Source organism: Geotrypetes seraphini, chromosome 3 (genome assembly GCF_902459505.1).
Source record: "Geotrypetes seraphini chromosome 3, aGeoSer1.1, whole genome shotgun sequence".
NCBI classification, from domain to species: domain Eukaryota; kingdom Metazoa; phylum Chordata; class Amphibia; order Gymnophiona; family Dermophiidae; genus Geotrypetes; species Geotrypetes seraphini.
The window spans coordinates 21,078,576-21,103,738 of record NC_047086.1 but is presented as its reverse complement, the minus strand read 5'-3'; the positions used below and the strand labels follow the sequence as shown (position 1 = coordinate 21,103,738).

Genomic DNA, 25,163 nt, shown 5'->3' with positions numbered 1-25,163 from the left:
ATCTCCTACTGCTACTTTATGATAACGTTCTAAACTGGATACACCCGTGCCTCCCTTTCAATTGCCATAATATCTTTCTAGCCACTCTAGGTGGCTTCTTATATCCGATGTAATAGAATACTTTATGTATTTCTCTAAAAACATGTTTTTTTGTATCGAGATTGGCAGAGTCATAAACAAATACAGAAGTTTAGATAATATCGAAATTTTAACTGCAGTTATACAACCCAACCAGGACAAATGGAGAGAGACCCATTGATCTGGATCGGTAAGCAACTGGGAAAGAATTAGGAAAGTCACTTGGGTATAGATTTTCAATTCTAGGGGGCAGTTTTGGGTTTTTTAAAAATAAAAATTAGGTGCTGGCCAAAATTTGTTAGTTAAAGTGGTCTATGATACTGGTGACTTGCTTATCAGCGAACATATCGGTGAATTTCAGGTCCCTGATTCAGACCACAAGAATAAAGCTAAGTACAGTGGTACCTGGGAATCCGAATGCCCCAGAACTCAAACGCTTTGGAATCCGACCTTTTTTCTGCAGTAAATTTTGCCCCAGAATCCGAACTCTGCTTTGGAATCCGAACGCCCTGCACATTATAAGTGTGTGTTTCTGTCCCTAAAATCCAGTGTATTTACTGTTAAAATTTGAGTTTGTGGGGATCCAGGAACGGATTAATCCAGTTTCTATTATTTTCAATGGGAAAAATTTGTCTTGGAACTCAAACGGGGTTCTGGAATGGTTTAAGTTCGGATTCCAAGGCATCACTACTATTTAGTTCTAAAAATCAATGAAAATGAATTAAATATATTTATAAAAAGAATTTTTGTAATCCGATGATGATCTAACGCTTAAAGCTTAGGGTAATGAAATCATTTGAACTCTTAAGTGGTGCTTCTGAGGATCGTATAAACTGATAAACATCTAAATTTTAAAAGGGGGTTATACTTAAAGGGATTTCTAGAGGTTTCTTTCCCTATTTCTGTGGCCAAAATTCTTGGGCACTGGATCAGGTTTTGTTTCCCTTTTATATTCAGTTTTTGGCATTTAAAACAGTTTTGAAAAATTATTTTTTCTATTTTGCTTATTTCTATCTGAACATTTTCTGCTCTCTGCACTACCTTTCTTGTTTTGTAGCCCAGTGGTGGCTCTTCTGTTCAGCCCCAGCCTGATCCTGGCAAAGCCTTTTCACCTATGTCTAAATGCAGATGACTTGCTGTGAAAGTTTCACCCCCCCCCCCCCCCACCCCCAGCATTGCTCTAAAAATTAACTTGTTAGTTCTGTGGCTCTGGTCTGCTTTTTAGATGATCTCAATTATGCATGAGAGATTTGCATATACATGGTCAAATAACCAGGTCATGCAGTTCTAGTTGGTTTGAAAACAGACTAGTTAGCCTGCTCTCAAGAATTCCTTTACACTTTGGCAATTCATCATCTCTCTCCTTCCTACTCTGCTCACGCTATAATCACACTTTTCATGTGTTATGGTGATGCAGGCAAAAGGTTTCTACAAGGATCAGCAGAGCAACAAACCACCTGACTTACCAAGATCCCCAGCAGAGACATGGAATCAGATGCTAACCATTAGCATTTCCTTAGGAAGGAATTAAAAGCCAAAATGTAAATGAATTCTTGTTTTAACTCTCGTGTGGTGCCATGCGGTCTATTTGAATCGTCATTGAAGTCCTGCATTTTTTTAAACTACCCCAAATCCTGAAGTGGCCTTTCATGTATTTTGTCGTAAAACATATGCTTTTATTTTTTTATTCTTTCTGTATAAATGGGTTTTTTAAATTTACGTTTTATCACTTCAGGGTCATACTGACCCCATAGTACCTTTCACATAATAAAAATGGCTTTTGTCTTTTACACGAGTGTTGTGTCGTACGAAGCATAATCGTTCAGGAACTTGCAGGAATTAAAAGAAAAAAGTCAAGACTACATGTAACAATGGCTTATCTCAAAGTCTCATTACAGAGAACACAACAATCAGCTTCCTGCTTCCATTGACTAATTCGCATTTCTGTCCTCAGTGTTTTAATGCAAAAAAAAAAAATAATAATAATTCACGAACTTTAAAATAATGGCTAAGTGGGGACTGTCAAATGAAGAGGTGCTGGCGATTTTAGAGGAGCTAAGTGATGTGGTGGACAATGATCATGAGGGCAATATTGACAATTATTTGAGCTAGAGTGAAAGCGATGTTGACTCCAATGCTGTAATACCACCAAGGAGTCCAACAGGATGGGAACCCACGGACACAATGCAGCAAAGAAGACAGTGGGAACGGACAATGAGCAATCCGCCAGAGCCAGCAGAGTAAAATCAAGCCTTCTTTATTTCAATCTAGGATGTTATTGCGGATGGGCAGACTGGCTGTGGGCCATTTGGCCTTTATCTGCCCTCATGTTCCTATAACCATAAAGCTCTATGACCTCACAATGCAAGTGTTAGCTCATAACCATAATGGCTTTATGACCTCACAATGCAAGTGTTAAGAACCTTAGCTCATAACCATAATGGCTCTATGACCTCACATTCCAGGTGTAAAGAGCCTTAGCCTATAGGAAGAGGAGGAGATATTGGATGCTGCCATTTGGCCTTTACCTGCCCTCATGCTTCCATAACCATAAAGCTCTATGACCTCACAATGCAAATGTTAAGAGCCTTAGCTCATAACCATAATGGCTCTATGACTTCACATTCCAGGTGTCAAAAACCTAAACCTATAGGAAGAGGAGGATATAGTGGATGCTGCCATTTGGCCTTTATCTGCCCTCATGTTTCTAACTACCCATAACCATCTTAAGGACGTTTTTCCCCTTCAATTATTTCAGCTTACAATTTATGGTTTCTCCCTCCCTCTCTGTACTTTAATACATTGAAGTTCTCCCCTGTTCCTTTTTTTAATCTTATTTTAGATTTTTATTCATTTCCATTTTCATGATCAACAAAATCATTCATTTTAAACAGTTACACATGAAAAACAAATAAAAAATTAAATCATTGGAAATTAGTTAATTAGTCCACTATAACATCCCCCTGTTCCTTTTGTTTTCCTTCCTTGTTGTTTGTCTCTGTATTAATTTGTATAAATTACTGCTTGGTTTTAAGCTTTTTTGTTATACTATGAATTGATGTTATACCCTTTTGTTATTTTTTAATATATTTATTAGATGTACACCGCCTTGAAACCTGATTTGGTGGTATAACAAACTTTTAATAAACTTGAAACAGAGTTTAACGTGGGGCCACTTACCCCTCCCAAAGAGAACGTGCCAAGTGCTTTCACATTAACTGGGAATATGTGTTAATCTGAATGTATTCAGATCTATAATAAAATTGTATGGGAATGCCCTGAATAAGTGCTGTGTTTAAAATGCAGCTACTGTGTAATATAATAGCATGTAGCCGCAGTAACTGCAAATTTTACCACAGTTTAGTGCAGGGATCTCAAAGTCCCTCCTCGAGGGCCGCATTCCAGTCGGGTTTTCAGGATTTCCCCAATGAATATACACGAGATCTATGTGCATGCACTGCTTTCAATGCATATTCATTGGGGAAATCCTGAAAACCAGACTGGATTGCGGCCCTCAAGGAGGAACTTTGAGATCCCTGGTTTAGTGGAAGGGCCCCCTTAGTGATCTGCTTAAGATCACAGGGAATATCAGTGAAGGAAGTGGTATTTGAACCCTGGTTTCCCTGGCTCTCAGTCTATTTCTACACTCATTTCATTAACATGTTTGTTCAAAAATGTTAAACTAATACGCTAACATCCATCAGCATGAAAAGTGAAACTTGCAGAACACTGAATAAGAAAAGGGCGTACCTGGCATAGAACCTCTTGAAGTAGACTGTGGCTGTGGCAATAACCTGTTGTCTTAATTTAAGGTGTTCACCTAAAGCTTGAATAACTGTAAAAAGAATTTAAGAAAGTAAGTTTTTCTGGTGAACAGCTATAACTTAAGTGGCAAAGTAGAGTGAAGACTATGGCAGCTGAATTCACTGAAAACCAGCAAGGATAAAATATTGTTTTGAATCCCTTTGTCAAGTGAATTACATCACAATTAGAGGAAACCAAAGAAGAATACTGCAGAAACGATGCACTTGATGACAAGACTTTATTTCAGTCAATAAACATTGTCGAAATGTAGTCCACCTGTATGATGAAGGAACAGGGGCCCGACAAGGTCCGTGTTTCGATCAACACATCTTCCTCAGAGGTCCAACGAGTTCCTAAACAGGCCACAACAACATGTCCACTTCGGCATTCGGGAACCCGCTGACACGCAGTTCTTCTAGGCACTCACGCCTCACCGCGAGTTCTGGATTATTTGCATGAAGATGTGGCTTATTAGGAACTCATCGGACCCCTGAGGAAGATGTCTTGATCAAAACACAGACCGTGTCAGGTCCCTGTTCCTTCATCATACAGCGTTTAGTGACTGAAATAAAGACTCGTCATCAAGTGCATCGTTTCTGCAGTATTCTTCTTTAGTTCCTTACTACAGTCCTGTTGGACTTCCTTTCTGTTACATCACAATTACTCCACGTGCTCTGAAGAGCCTCACCAAAACAAGGGGATTGTGCATTACGTAGAACCCACTTCCATCTCTCATTGCCGTTTTGCAGTTGGACACAATGATGCTGATAGGACAAAGTACCACAGATCAAATGTTTGTGGTTGACTGTGGCCTAACTGCCTCTGTACCATTAGAAAAGTCACAGGAGATTTTGTAGGCAAGACAAATGAGTTTCTCATCCGCTAGCTCAGAGAAGTGAAGGCCAAACCCCCATCTCCCTCCTCCATTTAAAGAATACACATTTTCTTCCCTCCAAGGATAAAAGAAGACATATTGGTGCATTTTCAATTTTTCTCCTTCAGTCTTGCAGGAAAAATACCTCAGAGGAAGTGTTTTACTGCTAGGCCTTTATATTTTCAAACTACATTCTCTCTTCAAATACCAGGTCAAGCCTCACTTTTTTCTTGCAGAACATAGTTATCTTACTATTCCAGGCTGTATCACAGATATCGGCCATAAAATTGGTTTAAATTAAACAATGGTCTCCAACCTTTTTCATGTACAGGGTCACAGTGTGAAAACAAGAAAGCACTGAGGGCCACTAAACGATTTCAAGCTTGAACATACTACTAATTTTGAAGACTGCCTTGCCCTGCTTGTTCAGACATTAAGAATTAATACTAATGTTGATTTTACAACATTCAGGGATATATTTTAAAAACTTGCTTTATTTTGTATTGTCAGCAGTAGTACATTCCATAAATAAAATAAATAAAACAGAATTCTACTGTTCAACGGCTCCCCCTTCTGCTTCTATTCCTTTCTCTCCTCTCTTCTACCTTCCAAAGTACCGTATTTTCGCGGATATAACGCGCACCTGTGTAAAACGCGCACAGGGGTATAGCGCGCAGAAATCACGATGATATGTACCAAAACTTTTCTATACCGCGCTCAGGCATATAACGCGCATGATGCCCGACGCTACTTTCGCCCGCCCTGACTTTCCGTGCGCTGTCCCGACTCTCCGTTCACCCCCCTGACTTCCGTGCACTGCCCTGACTTTCCGTGCGCTGTCCTGACTCTCCGTTCACCCCCCCTGACTTTCCGTGCACTGTCCCCCCTTGAAGTCCTGTCCCCCCTTGAAGGTCTGTCCCCATCCTGAAAGCCTGATGCCCCCCCTGACGTCCGATACATCCCCCCCCCCCCCGGCAGGACCACTCGCACCCTCACCCCGAAGGACCGCCGACTCCCCAACAATATCGGGCCAGGAGGGAGCCCAAACCCTCCTGGCCACGGCGACCCCCTAACCCCACCCCGCACTACATTACGGGCAGGAGGGATCCCAGGCCCTCCTGCCCTCGACGCAAACCCCCTCCCCCCAACGACCGCCCCCCCCCCCAAGAACCTCCGCCCGTCCCCCAGCCGACCCGCGACCCCCCTGGCCGACCCCCACGACACCCCCACCCGCCTTCCCCGTACCTTTGTGTAGTTGGGCCAGAAGGGAGCCCAAACCCTCCTGGCCACGGCGACCCCCTAACCCCACCCCGCACTACATTACGGGCAGGAGGGATCCCAGGCCCTCCTGCCCTCGACGCAAAACCCCCCCCCCCCCCAACGACCGCCCCCCCCCAAGAACCTCCGCCCGTCCCCCAGCCGACCCGCGACCCCCCTGGCCGACCCCCACGACCCCCCCACCCCCCTTCCCCGTCCCTTTGGAAGTTGGCCGGACAGACGGGAGCCAAACCCGCCTGTCCGGCAGGCAGCCAACGAAGGAATGAGGCCGGATTGGCCCATCCGTCCTAAAGCTCCGCCTACTGGTGGGGCCTAAGGCGCGTGGGCCAATCAGAATAGGCCCTGGCGCCTTAGGTCCCACCTGGGGGCGCGGCCTGAGGCACATGGGCCAAACCCGACCATGTGTCTCAGGCCGCGCCCCCAGGTGGGACCTAAGGCTCCAGGGCCTATTCTGATTGGCCCACGCGCCTTAGGCCCCACCAGTAGGCGGAGCTTTAGGACGGATGGGCCAATCCGGCCTCATTCCTTCGTTGGCTGCCTCCTGCCCGTAATGTAGTGCGGGGTGGGGGGTCGCCGTGGCCAGGAGGGTTTGGGCTCCCTCCTGGCCCGATATTGTCGGGAAGTCGGCGGTCCTTCGGGGGGGGGGGATGTATCGGACGTCGGGGAGTCGGCCGGGCAAGAGGGCTTGGGCTCCCTCTTGCTCCGATCGTGGGTGCGGGTGGGAGCGCGTGCGAGCGGTCGTTCGGGGTGGGGGTGCGAGCGGTCCTGCTGGGGGGGGGTGAATCGGGCGTCGGGCGGGGTGGGAACTATGTTTAAAAAACTTTTCTATACCGCGCTCAGGCATATAACGCGCGAGGGGTATGCGCGGTAGGTAAAATCGCGTATAACGCGCGCGTTATATCCGCGAAAATACGGTATTTAGATCAATGCTGTCTTGTTAAAATGTTTATTTTATTTTTATTTTTCCTCTAACTCTACTTTTCACTTCTCTATTACCCTCCAGGTACTTTAGTTAGATTGTGAGCCTTCGGGACAGTAAGGGAATTTTTCAAGTACCTTTCTTAATTCTAATCTTAATGTATATTTTCTGTAAACCACTTAGAACCTAACGGATGTAGCGGTATATAAGAAATAAATTACATTACATTACATTACATAAATGAGACACTTGTGTAACATACTTAAGAGACTGTTTGAAGTTTACTACATCAGGTGGGCAAGATTGAAATTAATGTATTTACAGGATTTTGAAGAGCATTTCAGCCAACTGTTTGAGGGCCGCAATGGAGGACTTTGGGGGCTGTGCGTTGGAGACCACTGGCATTGGGTTCTGTGGGTGGTGATCAGCCTGCTTCCTGTACAAAAGGAAATGTGCCAATCACACAGCTAAAATATATTTGATTTGAATGTAATCACTGAAAACCAAGGAAACATTGTGGAGCGACGATGATCCTGAGATGGACTTTTAATAAAAGAATCAAATTTCCAAATGTACAATAAAACAATCCACATGAAATTGAAATAATCCACATAAAAACCTAAAGGATCTAGTCCGCTGGTAGGGCAGGCCCCACATTAAAACCTAAAGGACCTAGTCTGCTGGTAGGGCAGGCCCCACGTTAAAACCTAAAGGACCTAGTCCGCTGGTAGGGCAGGCCCCACGTTAAAACCTAAAGGACCTAGTCCGCTGGTAGGGCAGGCCCCACGTTAAAACCTAAAGGACCTAGTCCGCTGGTAGGGCAGGCCCCACATTAAAACCTAAAGGACCTAGTCCGCTGGTAGGGCAGGCCCCACGTTAAAACCTAAAGGACCTAGTCCGCTGGTAGGGCAGGCCCCACGTTAAAACCTAAAGGACCTAGTCTGCTGGTAGGGCAGGCCCCACGTTAAAACCTAAAGGACCTAGTCTGCTTGTAGGAACCTAAAGGACCTAGTCTGCTGGTAGGGCAGGCCCCACGTTAAAACCTAAAGGACCTAGTCCGCTGGTAGGGCAGGCCCCACGTTAAAACCTAAAGGACCTAGTCCGCTGGTAGGGCAGGCCCCACGTTAAAACCTAAAGGACCTAGTCCGCTGGTAGGGCAGGCCCCACGTTAAAACCTAAAAGACCTAGTCCGCTGGTAGGGCAGGCCCCACGTTAAAACCTAAAGGACCTAGTCCGCTGGTAGGGCAGGCCCCACGTTAAAACCTAAAGGACCTAGTCCGCTGGTAGGGCAGGCCCCACGTTAAAACCTAAAGGACCTAGTCCGCTGGTAGGGCAGGCCCCACGTTAAAACCTAAAGGACCTAGTCTGCTGGTAGGGCAGGACCCAGCGGACTAGATCCTTTAGGTTTTTATGTGGATTATTTCAATTTCATGTGGATTGTTTTATTGTACATTTGGAAATTTGATCCTTTTATTAAAAGTCCATCTCAGGATCATCGTCAACTCCAGTGTTTTCTTGGTTTTCTTTGGACTTTCTTCTCTGTGGATTTCCTGGGGTCAATTTACTTTGGTTTGTATGTAATCACTTCCATTTAAGCGGGTGTTTGTTGGCTCCAAAAACAAGCTTTGCCTTATTATAGGGGTAAATCCCACAAGTTTCACATCATGCCACAAGGGTTATCAGTAACAATCAAAAATCCCCAGCTAAAAATCAATTTTTATATTTATATATATGTAACCTCAGTGAAATAATTAAAGCTAGCAGTGCTCTGGTGAACCAGTGCTCCAGGATTAACCTTCAAGCCCCGCTGTGCACTATCACAGGCCTACATAAGTGCACAAATCATAATTATAAAGTGAACAAAATTAGTGGAATTTTCACAAAGTGCAAGTAAAATTGCAGTGCTACCGACTTATCAAGTCTTTGCATTATCATGTGAGCCAAAACAAGGTGCAATGCAACAGAAAAGCAATGCACATTTTTAACTGTCACCCCTACTTTAACTCTATAGCAGGGGTGTCCAACCTTTTGGCTTCCTTGGGCCGCATTGGCTGAAAAAAATGTTTCTGGGGCCGCACAAACACTGCAGCAAGACAGAGGAGGGAGCCAGCAAGACGGTAAACACCCGGGGCAGCAGAGGAAAACACTGCATTGCCCTCGACCGGGGCCACAGGTTGGACACCCCTACTCTATAGTGTGGAGGTGACAGCTGTGCATTCTATGTATTTTGTAGCAGAATATTTTAACAATGCTATGCACTACACATCTGTTCATTAACAACAAAAATGGAGGATAAAAAGATTAGGCTCTTTCCTCGGTAATCTTTCTTGCAGATGCGTCTAGTGCCCCTGAACACTAGGGTCACGTATCTGAACTAGCAAGTTGCTTGTAACAAAAACATCAATCGTATTTTCAACTCTAACTCCTTCACAGGGAGCTAGCTGCTCCTGCCTCCTCAGTTTGTACAAAAACAATCAGATAGCACTGGAATAAAAACACATAACTAGAAGAAGGGAAACTGGGAAAATCCCCGAGTCACAATACTTTTCTGCTCGGTAATAAACATGGTAATTAACATTATAACATCCAAACTTGTGCAAAACAGGACTAACCAGGTATAGAGCTCATAAATAGCTAGTATATAACCATGCATATAGCTACTCTTATATCCTGCCATCAAGTAGACTTAAACCAGATGGTATGGTCGAGGATGTTCCTATGCATTATTTTTTTTTTTTATATCCTCTCAGCTCCTCTGAGAGACAGAGAAATCTTAGTGCAGAAGGCAGGCAAAGCCCATTCACAGGGCGGGGCTTCAGGACCACTAGACATATCTACAAGAAAAAAAGATTATAGAGGTAAGAACTTAATCTTTCTTTCTAGCGATACGTGTCTAGTGGTCCTGAATGCTAGGGACGTACCAAAGCAGTCCCTGGAGTCTAGGGCGGGCCTGCTAAGCCTCCCTTCGAAACAGAGGACCTGAAAGCGGGGTCTTTCCTGGCTGCTAAGTCCACACTAGAGAACCTGGTGAGGGTATGAAGGGTGGACCATGTAGCTGCTCCACAAATCTCCTCAGGCGAGATAGCCCTAGTCTCTGCCCAAGAGGTAGCAACCCCTCTAGCAAAGTGATAGAGGGCTCTTTACCATAGCCAACATACGCAGAGGAAATAGCCATTTTAATCCAACTAGAAATCGAGGCTTTAGACACCGGCCTCCCTTTCTTGGCACAACTGCTCAAAACAAAAGAGAGATCCAAAAGGCGAAACTCATTGGTAACTTCGAGGTAACAAAGAAGCACTCGCTTGACATCCAGCAAATGCAATGCTTTATCCTTTTTCTTATACCCCATAGAGTGAAAAGCAGGCAAAAGGACTTCTAGAATGACGTGGAAGGCCAAAACTACTTTGTGAAAGAAGGACGGAACCGTGCGAAAGAGAGCCCTGTTTCCATGATCCTAAGAAATAGCTCCGTACAGGAAATAATTTGTAACTCAGAAACTCATCTCGCTGATGTAATCGCTGACCTTGACCTTGGCAGTGACCCCCTGCCGGTCCTCCTGGGCTCCGCAGCACCCATGTGACTGCGTTTGGCCAGTACAGATTCGGAGGATCCTGGAAAGGGTCTCATCCCCTGGCAATGCACCTCCTGTGAAACCTTAGCCCTGGAGGAGGAGGCTGAGCCTGAGGCTCCCACCCTTTCCCCGAACGCTCCATCGCAAGAGTGATATGGACACTCCTTGGCAAGCTGGCCAGTCAGTGCAAACCTGGCATGATATAGGAATAAAAAGGCCTGAGGGCATTGTTAAAAGTATTTCCATTAAAAAAAAAAAAGGCCTGAGGAGTCCATCCCAGTCAATTTTGAGAAAATCGAGGGGTTCCTCGGCAAATGGATGCAAAAGAAAAAAAAGATCATTTAAAATCCAAGATGGCTACTGCCAGAAAAATGGCGCAAAGAATGGCCCATGGAGAACTCTCTGAAGGAAAGAAATCACAGAGAAAGGGGTTTTAGAGGAGGGGGACCTGGGCTCTGGGGTTAGAAACCCTCAAATTCAACTTTTAGGGCTCTCCCCGATTTTCCACCTAGGCTTCAATAGCTTTACTCACTGTGCCCATATGGTGCCTGCCTGCTTCAGCACAGGATTTCAGCTGGAATCAAGGGAGAAGAAATCTGCCTCACAGATTCGCTGGACAAACCTGGTTTTCTGGCTGCCAGTCGGACTGAACCTCAACCCCTTAAAAACCACGCCACGAAAGAGGGGAGCATCATGCAGCCAGACCACTGTTCGTTCCAGCCAAGCTGGGAAGGAGCCCAAACAGCCTGTGCTCAAGCTCACAACTGAATCAGGGATGTGAGCAGCTACGCAGGGTACGGCCCCTGAGCTATAAAAAAAAATACCAGCAGGTGTCTCCGAGACGCTGATCCTGCTAGAAGCAGACTTCCACCATGTAAGTCTGCATCTTTTCCCAGGCAGAGATCCCACTAAGTGGGAACCTCCAGGCATCAAGCCTCCAAAGAACCCTGAGAAAAAATACCCAAAAAGAATAAAACCGCAGAGCAGATCAAAAAAACTTCTGGGTAACTTGCTTGCAGAAAACAAACTGAGGGGGCAGATGCAGCTCCCTGGGAAGGAGGTGGAGTTGAAAACATTTGTTTATATATCCTGTCCTCCCAAAAGAGCCAACGGGTTACAAGATAACATACATCATATAGGTTAGCTAAAGAAAGTTAGAGAAAGACTTTGAATAGAGAAAAGTGAGAAGATTGAGATAGTCTACTAATAGTAGATAAAGACAGATTGTTCACACTCTCCAAGGTAGGGAGAATGAGAGGGCACTCTGTAAAAGTTGAAAGGGGATAGATTCCGTACAAACATAAGGAAGTTCGTCTTCACCCAGAGAGTGGTGGAGAGCTGGAACACTCTTCCAGAGACTGTTATAAGGGAAAACTCCTTCCAGGGTTTCAAGACAAAGTTGGAAAAGTTCCTGCTAAAGTGGGACGTACACAGGTCGTGTCGAGGTGGAAAACGACATATTCTTTCCTAAGGGACCTTCAATCACAAGAGGGCACCCGCTCAAACTCAGAGGAGGGAGATTTGGTGATGACACCAGGAAGTACTTCTTTACAGAAAGGGTGGTGGATCACTGGAACAAACTACCGGTGCAAGTGATCAAGGCCACTAGCATGCTCGACTTTAAGAATAAATGGGACATCCACGTGGGATCTCTACGTAGGTCGAGTAGCACTCTGATGGGGTGGGACAGTAGAGTGGGCAGACTTGATGGGCTATAGCCCTTTTCTGCCGTCATCTTTCTATGTTTCTATGTACACAGGTGAGGCTGTACTCATTTTAGAGCACTGGTCTTTGACCTGGGGGCCGTCGTGTGAGCGGACTGCTGGGCAAGATGGACCACTGGTCTGACCCAGCAGCGGCAATTCTTATGTTCTTATGATGACAGACATCTTGCAGTGGTGGGACAATGCCCATATATTAACGGACAGTTCTAATATAAATGATTGGATGATTTACATTAGCAAGACAGTTGAAACAATTGCACCCAAATTTAACATAGGGGGAGCAGATCTAATAATGGTGGTTGGACAAATTACAGTAGCAAGATAGGACTAGCAGTTTACATGACTGACAGTCAAAGAACCCTCCCCAGCGAGCTCCCACCAAAAATGAAAGTCATAACCAACTTATCTTCAGAGCAAGATGAAACAGTTGAAAAGAGCTGGATGTCAGATGACGGGTTCAACCAAGCCTGGTTTCGGGAGATTAACGTCCCTTCCATGACTGACAGTTTACATGACTGACAGTTTTCTGCAAGCAATTTCTAGTTCAGATACAAGACCCTAGCACTCAAGACCACTAGACACACTGCATTAGAAGTCAGCATTTCTCTTAACAATCAAAATAAACGTCAGAAACAGAACACAAGGATGGGAACTGATATAAATTTCTAATTAAACATAAATATCTATTTATTATTATCACAGCTCTATATAATAATTAAATTTAATTATAATTTGTGAAGTGTTCAGACCAATACCCGTGTATTCTGTGATCTCACTGAACTGGGGTACATTTGGGACCATCATCACACTTCTAATGTCCCATTGCCAGCCTCCTTCTTCTATATAATTGGTAAGACTCTTTAATACTCATTATATATGTTTATAGATAGTTTTTTTTTTAAAACACTTATCTTGATGTCTGTTCCAATAGGCTGGCGTTATTCTCTTTAACTTCCAGCTGCAGCGAGGTAAAGTGCTTAAATCATAAAGTGCTTGTGCATATAGTGTTAACTCTTAACTTCCGTGTTCGCTAAAATTTATTCTTAAGCCCGGCCCCCGGCCTCATATATAATGAGTATTAAAGAGTCTTACCAATTATATAGAAGAAGGAGGCTGGCAATGGGACATTAGAAGTGTGATGATGGTCCCAAATGTACCCCAGTTCAGTGAGATCACAGAATACACGGGTATTGGTCTGAACACTTCACAAATTATAATTAAATTTAATTATTATATAGAGCTGTGATAATAATAAATAGATATTCAATAATCATCACAGAATAACATTGTATATCTCCCTATCAGTTGGTATATAATTAAACATAAAGCCATGTTTAATGCAATTTTACGGAACAAAGTTTTACCATTAGTAAAAAATATCTGTAGTTTCCAGTACTCTTCTTCTGTCAGAAATTTCAAGTCCTTTTGACGTTCTTTCAACAAATCTTGTTTATCCAAAATCCACTGTAAACTAGAAAATTATATATTTAAGAACCAGGAATAAGACAACAACCTCACTAATACAGATGAGATATTAACACACTTTAACAGAGAAGTTTGTGTTCATTTCACAGAATAAAAAGATAGTGGCTCCCAACTCTGATCCCTGGACCTCTTTAGGGAAGGGGGTGGGGAAGAGAAAGAACAGTTAAAAGGCATGGGGGAGGAAGGGAGGAAATATCCATGCAAGGAAAAATAGCTGCACACTCCTTATCTTCAGAAAAAGTTAAGTGAAAGTCTCCCTAATCCTGCTAAAGTTCAAGGGGTTAGATTCATTAAGCAAACCGATCGGTTTGCGACACCTTTGCGACCCAATTTCCCTCCGATCTGATTCACTAACCTCTGTCCTGATCATCTTCCAATCCGCACATGCAAATGAGGGGGGAACGGCACTGAAATGTAGGCAGGCAGCGATTCACTAACAAAAACCCTGCAACACCGACTGGGCTGACCGATCACAAACAAGCGACTGCTGGGGACCAGTCGTTCACGGCTTTCCGACTGCCTGCTGTCTACCCTGTCTTTCCAACTCTCTGCCCCCGACTCTCCTGCTCTCTGCTGCGATTTTCTCCTGCTGGCCTGCTCTGCCCCAAATCTCCTCTCCTGCCCCCGACTCTCTGCCAATTTGCTCCTGCCAGCCTGCTCTGCCCTGAATCTCTGCCAATTTGCTCTGCCCCTAATCTCCTCTCCTGCTCCTTGCCCTGACTCTCTGCAAATTTTCTCCTGCCAGCCTGCTCTGCCCCGAATCTCCTACACGCTCTCTACCCCGACTCTCCTGCTCTCTGCTGCAATTTTCTCCTGCCGGCCTGTTCTGCCCCGAATCTGCTCTCCTGCCCCGACTCTCTGCCAATTTGCTCCTGCCAGCCTGTTCTGCCCCGAATCTCCTCTCCTGCTCCCTGTCCCGACTCTCTGCCAATTTGCTCCTGCCGGCCTGCTCTGCCCCAAATCTCCTCTCCTGCTCCCTGCCCCGACTCCTTGCCAATTTGCTCCTGCCAGCCTGCTCTGCCCCGAATCTCCTCTCCTGCTCCGACTCTCTGCCAATTTGCTCCTGCCAGCCTGCTCTGCCCTGAATTTCCTCTCCTGCTCCCTGCCCCGACTCTCTGCCAATTTGCTCCTGCCGGCCTGCTCTGCCCCATATCTCCTCTCCTGCCCCGACTCTCTGCCAATTTGCTCCTGCCGGCCTGCTCTGCCCCACATCTCCTCTCCTGCCCCGACTCTCTGCCAATTTTCTCCTGCTGGCCTGCTCTGCCCCAAATCTCCTACACGCTCTCTACCCCGACTCTCCTGCTCTCTGCCACAAGCGCTGCCTTGGCCTTCCCCTGCAGTGCGAGCCCATAGTTTTAACCCGCGGGTTTAAACCATGGGCTCTCTGGACTAAGTTTTCTTTTTAAAGTTGCTGCTCTTTGACACATGCGCAGACCATCTACAGACAGTCTGCGCATGCGTCAGGATCGCTACAGAGTGATCTGGGCGCTCGGTTGGGTGCGTGATTCCGATCGCCCTCATTTGCTTGAGGGCGATTCGTGAACCAGCCCTCCGGACAAGGATCGGATCCAATCTGTGCCCTTAGTGAATCTAGCCCAAGGTGAGTAAAACCCCCCCAAAGCTCCTAAGTAGAGGAAACAGGATCAACAGAAGAAGGGAATTTCCCCTGGGCTGTAGAATAACAGAATGGGTTTGGGAAGTTATCAAGTGTCATTAACATATGACCATAGCAAACACGCAATATGAGTACAATTAAAGGGAAGATCATTTACTAAATAGCAATAATATTAATAAAATTATCAGTATAGGAACAATTCCTAGGTCCCTATAAATTTGTATGAAGCAGAAAGCTTGTATGGAAAGAGGCAGCACTGCCGCCACAACTAATTATAACAAGGCAGGACATAATATGCTAAATAAAGCAGATTACATTCAATACATTGGTTAATTTGACATCTACCATTTATTTGTAGAAGCTTTTTCTAGAGCAAAATATTGTGAATCATTTATTTTAGATTGAGATGTCTTTGCGAGATTTTATATTTGAAATTTTGGAAGAGGGAATGCTGTGGTAGGGTTATTTGCTGCAGTTTGTTTTGTTGTGAAGATTATGTGAAATATTTTGTCTCTGTTTTGTTGTGATCCGCTCAGGATAGAGGCAGAAAATACATTTTTAAAATAAATAAATAAGTACTAGAAAATGAGCATTTTATTATGCTGGACTTTATATATGGATTACTCTCTCCCCCAAAATAACTGAAATTGACAACTACCCTGTTTCCCCGAAAATAAGACCTATCCTGAAAATAAGCCCTAGCATGATTTTTAAAGATGCTCCTAATATAAGCCAGAGGATGTGGTAAGAGCGGCTAGCGTAGCTGGTTTTAAGAAAAGTTTGGACAAGTTCTGTTGTATTTTTTTAACTGTGAACTAATTTAATACTTTTTATGCTAAGCAGTATAATTAAATAAATCAATAAATAAAATCAAGACCCCTGGGCCACTCTGCCCAAGCTGATCCTGTTTTCCTTCTAATAATTTACCTGCCACAATGCCACACATGAAAAGGAAGGGGATGATGAGGATCATTCCCTCGCTGGTTCTCTCTTCTTCACCTGCACAGCAAACAATTGATCGTTTTATAACAGCTACTCAGTTGTCTGATACTGGAGTTGTTCAGCCCACTTTGAAAAGAGTTCGGAGATCTCTCTGTTGCCTCTGGAGTCCAATAATCCTCCGTGTCCAGCATGTTTGGCGGTTTTGGTCAGGGAGATGGCTCACATCTGGAGGAATTGTGGATGACACACCCAGCGAAGGCACCGCGTCAGCATCTGAACTCCTGAATAGTCAGCACACAGAAGGGACCTGAATAAACTAGAAGAGTGGGCGACGAGATGGCAGATGAAGTTTAATGTAGAGAAATGTAAAGTCTTGCACGTAGGAAACAGAAACCCAAAGTACAGCTATACGATGGGAGGACTGGTAATGGGTGGAAGTACCCTAGAGAAGGACTTGGGGGTTATAGTGGACAAGACAATGAAACCGTTGGCACAGTGCACAGCGGCCGCTAAGAAGGCGAATAGAATGCTAGGTATTATCAAGAAAGGTATTACAACCAGAACGAAAGAAGTTATCCTGCCGTTGTATCGGGCGATGGTGCACCCGCATCTGGTGTACTGCGTCCAATATTGGTCGCATATCTTAAGAAGGATATGGTGTTACTTGAGAGGGTTCAGAAAAGAGCGGCGCGATTGATAAAAGGTATGGAAAACTTTTCATATGGTGAAAGATTAGCGAAACTAGGGCTCTTTTCCCTGGAAAAGCGGAGGCTTAGAGGGGACATGATAGAGACTTACAAGATCATGAAGGGCATAGAGAAAGTGGAGAAGGACAGATTCTTCAAACTTCCAAAAACTACAAGAACGAGAGGGCATTCGGAAAAATTAAGAGGGGACAGATTCAGAACCAATGGTAGGAAGTTCTTCACATAAAGGGTGGTGGACACCTGGAATGCGCTTCCAGAGGGTGTGATAGGACAGAGTACGGTATTAGGGTTCAAGAAGGGATTAGATAATTTCCTGAAGAAAAAGGGGATAGAAGGGTATGGATAGAGGATTACTATACAGGTCCTGGACCTGATGGGCCACCGCATGAGTGGACTGCTGGGCACGATGGACCTCTGGTTTGACCCAGCAGAGGAACTACTTATGTTCTATTAACTGGACTTCATAGAGAGAATTAGTTCAGTAGTAATCGTGCACAATCCATGCAGAGTTGAAACTGTGCAAATTAGACTTCATAGAAAAGGCAAGGCAAATGAATGAAAACCAGGACACTTAGCTGCAGTAATCTCCTTGTGGTTCTGATTTCAAGCAGACTTCACAGGCCTTACAATCTTAATGCTGTGTCCTAAAAACCCAACAGGGAATCCCCGTGTCACACTGGCTGCATCAAAGTCCTTGCTCCAAAAGCAAATCCACTATTGTAGTGGCGTCTTCACAATTCTCCAAACACCACCAAGCATCTTAAACCAGCCCTAATGCCTGATGACGTACATCCCAGAATATTGAGGGAGCTCAGAGAGGTTCTGATGGTTCCTCTAAAGCAGGGGTCTCAAAGTCGGGCCGCAATCCAGTTGGGTTTTCAGGATTTCCCCAATAAATATGCATGAGACCTATATGCATGCACTGCTTTCAATGCATATTCATTGGGGAAATCCTGAAAACCCGACTGGATTGTGGCCCTCAAAGAGGGACTTTGAGATCCCTGCTCTAAAGGATGTATTTCATACATCCGTAAAGAGAAGAAAGATTTCATGGTACTGGAGAAAGGCTGATGTGGTCCCCTTTCACAAAAGTGGTAACAAAGAAGTTGTGACAAAACTACAGGCCGGTAAGCCTTACTTTGTTGGTTGGAAAAGTAATGGAAATGCTACTTAAGGAAAGGGTAGTGGACTATCCACATTCTAATGGTTTGCAAAGCCAGAGGCAACAGTTTTACCAAGGACAGAAGGGCAGATTATACCAAACTACTGCGATTTATTTAATTAGGCGCCCTCAATTTATGTTTCTAATCTATATGGATTTCAGCAAAAGCTTTGATAGTCTCTCATAGGAAGTCCATCAATAAACTGAGCAGCCTGAAGCTAAGACCCAAGATGGTGAATTGGATGATATTGAAGGGACTTGACTTAATAGAGAAAGGTGCCCTCTCCAAGATGAAGAGAATGAGAGGGCACTCTCTAAAGTTAAAAGGAGATAGATTTCATACAAATGTAAGGAAGTTCTTCTTTACCCAGAGAGTGGTAGAAATCGGGAACGCTCTTCCAGAGGCTCTTATAGGGAAAACACCCTCCAGGGATTCAAGGAAAGGTTAGATAAGTTCCTGCTGAACCAGAACGTATGCAGGTAAGGCTAGACTCAAATAGGACACTGGTCTTTGACATAAGGGTTGCCATGCGAGCAGACTGCTGGGCACGATGGACCACTGGTCTGACCCAGCAGCGGCAATTTTTATGTTCTTGTGACAGAAGGTGGTGAGACACAAAATTCAGTGGAGGAAAAGAGTAGCACAGTGAATCAAGGATCAGCCATGGGCCAATTCTGTTGAGCAATACTGGTGTAAGGGAAAGGTATGAAGGCAAAATCTGCCTTTATGCTGATGACACCAAAATTTGCAACAGAATAGACAACATAAGAAGTAATCTTTTATAAGCAGAAGATAGGTCTAATGCTAGACAACCAAGATTTAGTGTGAAGAAATGCAGAGTATGCCCATTGGGTACAGAAATCCAACAGAATTGTATGCAAGAGGCTAATGTACATTGCCCAGGAGAGAGAACTTGGAGTGACAAACAATGTGATGAGGATGAAAGGCTGTGCAGAAAGGGAGCATGACCAGGGAGTAAACATGAAGCACAAAAGCAAACTGATGAACTGCTAACAAAGGAGGGGGGTGATAAATGCGCCTGTATAAGTTGTTGGTGAGGCACATTAGGAATACTGTGTTTAGTTTTGGAGGCGGTATCTCGATAGGGACATAAAAGGACTCAAAGCAAGTCTGAAGAAGTGACCAAAATGGAATGAGGTCTGCGTCAGAAGACAGACTTGAAGACCTGAATATGTTTACCCTACAGACATAGGAGAGATGCGACAGATGTTTAAAAGGTAGTAACAAACAAACCTATTTCCTAAGAAAGGGAAGTTATAGAACTAGAGAACATAAAATAAAGCTGCAAGGAAGTAATCTTTATTTGTATCAATAAATACACAATATTAATGCATCCAGGTTCACTCCAAAGTTCACATAAAAATGGCCCAAGTATATGAAAGTCCTGGTGTAGCCCGTCTTAGATGTTGGATAAAGAGCAGCATGGAGCATCCATTCCTGCCCATTAGGAAGTCTGCTCTCCCCCTCCCCCGACCTTGTTTAGCAGGTTAACCACAGGCCCTCTGAAGTGTGGAAGTCATTTATTTTTAGTGAAAATATTCTGTTTCATTCTCTTGCTATATAGTTTGTATTTATCCAATTCCTTTTTTAAATTCTGCTAACTGTTTTTGCCCCCTCGTTGCTTCTTGAATTTGCTTTTATGTTTGTCCATCCCATTCCCCCACTTGTTCTTCTGTTGTTTGATTTTACCTGGGGTTTCGGTTTCTTTTTTGTTCTTTAGTAGTAGCAGAAAGAACATAACTTTTCAAAAGGATTAAGGGTGTCGAACTCCAATCAAATTACCCCTCTTTGAGCATAATAATGAAAAAAATTTAGTTATGACTGCAAGTTCTCACCCACCAATCTGTTACCTGGGGGGGGGGGAGGGGACGAGCTAAAGAAAGACCCTTCCTGGGGCTGAAAGGAGCCTCACGCGCTCTTCCTTCCGGGACAACAACGCCCAAAGCAACCCCTTCCCCAGCCCCGGGGCGCCCACTTACTAGTGCGAGCTCTGCCAGAAATTCCCCGCCATCGACGAAGCGCAGCCGACCGCCCCAAAAGCACCGTCCCAGCCGGAGGAGGACGAGCCCGAGCCGGATGTCTCCCCGGCAGCCACTTCCGCCCCGCAGTCACGCACTGGCTCGCAGCGCTTCCGCCCCTCAGGGCCTCACCGCGCTTCCGCCCTTCACCCTCTGGCTCGGGCCCACAGCACTTTCTTCCCCTGTCTCCCGACCCAGCTTAAAGCAGAGCTCGCTGCACGGCGGTGATTGCAAACCTGATTTCCCCCCTTCGACGTCCGCACCACAACACCCACAATGCAAAGAGCAGGAGGCGTCACAAATTGTTGCCGGCTTGACGTCACTTGTTACTCATTAAAGTCAGTTATATAGTAACATGGTAAATGACGGCAGATAAAGACCTGAAAGGTCCATCCAGTCTACCCATTAGTTACACCCATTAAAAATACATGATTAAATTAACTGGTCTCTTCTTTGATATTTCTGGGTCGTAGACTGCAAAGTCCACCTGGTATTGTCCTAGGTTCCAAATGCTTAAGTTGCCATTAATTAAGTCATTGTGACATCACTGATGAGTTGGCTCTTAGGCATTGGTGGAATGAGGATTATTTTTTAATCCTCCGTTTTAATATTTTTTTTAATATTGTTCTTCATATGATTGTAATATTTGCATTTTGTGTTACATTTTGTACTTAAATAGGACCCCTGATGAAGGTTGTCCGAAACACGGACCGTGTTGAGTCCCCTGTTTGGTAAAAAGGTTTTATATATTTTTTTTTTGTTTGTCACAATAAATTTTGCCTACGTTGTTGTACACGTCTGCAGTTCTGTTTTGTTTGTTCCTGGAATGAGGATTATGACATCACAATCTCAGCTCTGGAATGTTGCTACTCTTTGGGTATTTGCCAGGTAATGTAGTAACATAGTAAATGACGGCAGATAAAGACCTGAATGGTTCATCCAGTCTGTCCATTAGTTACACCATTAAAAATACATGATTAAATTAACTTGTCTCTTTGATATTTCTGGCTCATAGACTGTAAAGTCCATCTGGTATTGTCCTAGGTTCCAACTGCTGAAGTGGCGGTCCAAACTCACTCCAGCCTACCCAACTATCCCGTTGGATATCTACTGTAAAGTTTGGCCAGTAACATCCTCATGTTCCAAGTTAGTGGAGTTCCCATTGATGCCCAGCCCACACCGAATCACCACATATGGGACACAAACCATACAAGTTTGTCCAATACCAACCTTAATTCTTAAATTTATATCATTTATTTGTTTTCTAAGTAAAGATCCTTTGTGTTTATCCCATGCTTTTTTGAAATCCATTATCGTTTTCCTTTCCACCACCTCCCTTGGGAGAGCATTCTTGCCATCCACCACCCTCTCCGTGAAAAATAATTTCCTAACATTACTCCTAAGTCTTCCTCCCTACAACCTCAAGTTATGCTCTCTAGTTTTACCATTTTCCCTTTGGAAAAGATTTGGTTCTATATTAATACTTTTCAAGTATTTAAATGTCTATATCATATCTCCCCTGTCCCTCCTCTCTCGCAGGTGGTCTCTACCTCCCTCTATTACCTGTACCAACTAAGAAGGATCAAACCGTATATCTCTAAACCTGACCTGGCCCAACTCCTCTACGCCTATGTATTCGCCAGGATGGACTACTGTAACTCCATATTCAATGGAATAATCACCAAAGAACTCGAACGCCTCCAGCGAGTCCAAAGCTCCGCAATCCTCCTTCCATACGACCTCATAGAAACATAGAAAATGACGGCAGAAAAGGGCCATGGCCCATCTAGTCTGCCCACACCAATGACCCACCCTCTAACTACGCCCATGAAGTGATCCCACATGCCTCTAAACCTGACCTAGCCCAACTCCTCTACGCCTATGTATTCTCCAGGATGGACTACTGTAACTCCATATTCAATGGAATAATCACCAAAGAACTCGAACGCCTCCAGCGAGTCCAAAGCTCCGCAATCCTCCTTCCATACGACCTCATAGAAACATAGAAAATGACGGCAGAAAAGGGCCATGGCCCATTTAGTCTGCCCACACCAATGACCCACCCTCTAACTACGCCCATGAAGTGATCCCACATGCCTCAACCCCCATCTCCCCTGCTCTCCACACAGAACACTGGCTACCGGTCAACAAATTCTATACTTTCAAAGCCCTTGTAATGGCGTACGAAAGATTCCACATCATCACCCCCCGCCTAAATCACATCCAAGCTACTTCAGTACACCCCCACTCGTATTCTCTGCTCCGAAGCTGAGAGACGAGTATGCATTCCCGCAGGAAGATCTCTCCAAATGGAGACTGCACGTAAATGCTTGTACAGCCACTTTATCCCTCCCCCCCCCCCCCCCCCGACTATGGAACCAACTGCCCGCTCAGATAAGATCATAGGACTCATTGATGGCCTTCCGAGAAGCAGAGAAGACCTTCCTCTTCAAATGAGCAGCACCAGCCAACAGACTCCACCACTCCCCCTTTCATAAGGGCTCCTTGTTCTACAACCAATCTTTTTGTAACTTCTTCTATAACTACTGTGAATGCCTTTCTACATCCGAACATGTTCTTGCTACCGTGAATGTCTTGTAATTTACTTTGAGTGTCCTTTTGTAACCTGTTCTGAGCTCCTGGGAGAACGGGATAGAAATCAAAGTGAATAAATAAATAAATGTTTACGTCTTCCAGTCTCTTCGTGTACTTCTTTTGGTTCAAACCCCTTACCATTTTTGTCACCTTTTATATCCCTCGCCAGATATGACCTCCAAAACTGAACTCAATACTCCAAGTGTGGCCTCATCAATGACCTATCCAGGGACATCAATACTTCCCTTCTTTCTGCTGGTTATTTCTCTTTCTATACAGCCTAGTGAGAAGGCATAGAATGAGGTTAAGAGGTGATAGACTCAGGCGTAGGGTTACCATATGGTTCCAGAAAAAGGACGGATTGAGACATCTGAGTTTTACCATCCATTAGTTTCAATGGAAGTAAAACCTAGATACGTTTTCCCTTTTGGCTGTTTGTGTTTCTGCTGGATATTGGTGTGCTTTTTGTTTTTTTTCACAGGAAGTCATAAGAGCCTCAAGAGACTAGGACAGACATTTTTAAGATTGCTTCTGTCTATGCCAGTTCTAATCCCCAGCAGTGGCATAGCAAGGGTGAGTGAGTGATGCCCCTCCCTTGCCCTCTTCTCCTGCTTCTCCCCCCCACCCCACCCCCGCTCCTTACCAACCCCCCATGCACCCCTTCCCATCCCTCTGTCACTTCCTAGACATGGGACCTAGTAGTGGCATCAGAGAGAGCCGACACCAATGCGGGCAGCAAGTTCCGTGATACTGCTTGCGCCAGGAAAATTAAAGAAGTATGACGGAAGGGATGGGCTGCACGGCAGAGAGGGTCGGGAAGGAGCAGGGGGGTGGCGAGAGGAGGAGGACGGGTGCCACCCCTTACTATGCCACTGATCTCGTCACTGCTGGAGCACCAAAGCTGAAGCCAAAACAGAAAATTCAGTTGACCTCTAATCTAATCTGTGTGCCAGTTTTGGTTGCCCCCCCCCCCCCCCCCCCAGGTACATTAGATAGATTGTGAGCTTGCTGGGAAAGACAGGGGGAAATGCATGAGTACCTAAATAAATCCATGTAAACTGTTCTGAGCTCCCTGGGGAGAACAATGTAGAAAATTGAATAAATAAATAGTGTGACAATCTTCAGCCTCTGATGACCAGAGTTGGTGTTGTGATGTCATAATGCCTCATTCCACCAATGCCTAAGAGCCTACCTCTTCAGTGATGACACAATGGCTTGATTGTTCTATACTCAGCTCATGTTTGCTACACTTTGATTTCTAGAGTAGCGCAGTGATTAAAGCTACAGCCTCAGCACCCTGGAGTTATGGGTTCAAACCCATGATGTTCCATGTGACCCTAGCAAGTCACTTAATCCCCCCATTACCCCAGGTACATTAGATAGATTTTGAGCTCAACAGGACAGACAGGGAAAAATGCATGAGTACCTGAATAAACTGTCCTGAACTCCCCTGGGAGAAAGGTATAGAAAATTAACTAAAATGTCTCAATCTGTCCTCTTTTTATTCTGGAGCCATATGAACATAAGAACATAAGAATAGCCTTACTGGAGAGACCCACAAGTTCCTTTCCAGTCTTCACTTACTTCAGGTCAGAGAAGCCCAACTTCAAGACCTTCAAGCTCCTGTTCATGCCTCAGAGATCCTGGCAGCTATAAAATCGCTACACTCGGCAAAATCTCCAGGCCCCGACGGACTTCCAACTGAACTGTACAAATCTCTTTCAGATTTTCTGGTTCCCAAACTTCAATGTTACTATCATGCTATTATATCTAATCCGGCCTCCTTAGGCCTATTTTCTGAAGCGACAATTGTTATTATCCCTAAATCTGGTAGAGATGATCAACTAGTACAGAACTACAGACCAATATCTTTGCTTAATCTTGACTATAAGATATGCACTAAACTCTTGAGTTTTCAATTGGAAAAGGTCATACAACCTCTTATACATAAAGACCAAGTTTTTCCTTGGTGGTAGATATGGTGCTGATATTAGTAGATTATTCTGTAATATCATTCATCTGGCCCGGTCAAGGACCTTCCCTGTTATGTCCGTGTCTCTGGACGCAGAGAAGGCCTTCAATCGGGTTGAATGGCTCTATCTGCTGTATTGGATAAATTTGGTTTCCCATCTGAATTTGTTCATATGCTCCATCTTCTCTACAACTCTCCCTCAGTGAGAATATTGGCTAACGGAGAACTCTCTGGATCTTTCACTCTTCAGAGAGGCATATGGCAGGGCTGTCCCATCTCACCCCTGCTTTTCAATTTGGCCCTAGAGCCCCTGTTAGTTGCCATAAGACTTAACCACCACATTTGTGGCTTCCTTTTGGTAAGGAAGAATACGCAGATGACATACTCTTATATCTAA

At 44.6% G+C, this 25,163-nt stretch overlaps 1 protein-coding gene across 5 annotated transcripts in view; it reads right to left on the bottom strand.

Moving 5' to 3' along the window:
* The window catches only part of CCNC (cyclin C), a 105,840-nt gene extending 85,372 nt beyond the window's left edge, over positions 1 to 20,468 (bottom strand). The window contains exons 1-4 of one of the 5 annotated variants that reach the window (XM_033937908.1): positions 20,161 to 20,382; positions 16,276 to 16,571; positions 13,613 to 13,719; positions 3,829 to 3,913 (exon numbers count right to left, since the gene is read on the bottom strand). Coding sequence is in view for 2 of the 5 variants with exons in the window: in XM_033937906.1 (XP_033793797.1) it covers positions 3,829 to 3,913; positions 13,613 to 13,719; positions 20,161 to 20,192 (224 nt within the window). In the remaining 3 variants the exon portion in view is untranslated. Of the gene's footprint in view, positions 1 to 3,828; positions 3,914 to 13,612; positions 13,720 to 16,275; positions 16,572 to 19,870; positions 20,041 to 20,160; positions 20,383 to 20,435 lie in introns of those variants that run through there. The other 4 variants (XM_033937910.1, XM_033937906.1, XM_033937907.1 and 1 more) reach the window with 4 other exon arrangements.
* Between the last annotated feature and the right edge of the window lie 4,695 nt (positions 20,469 to 25,163).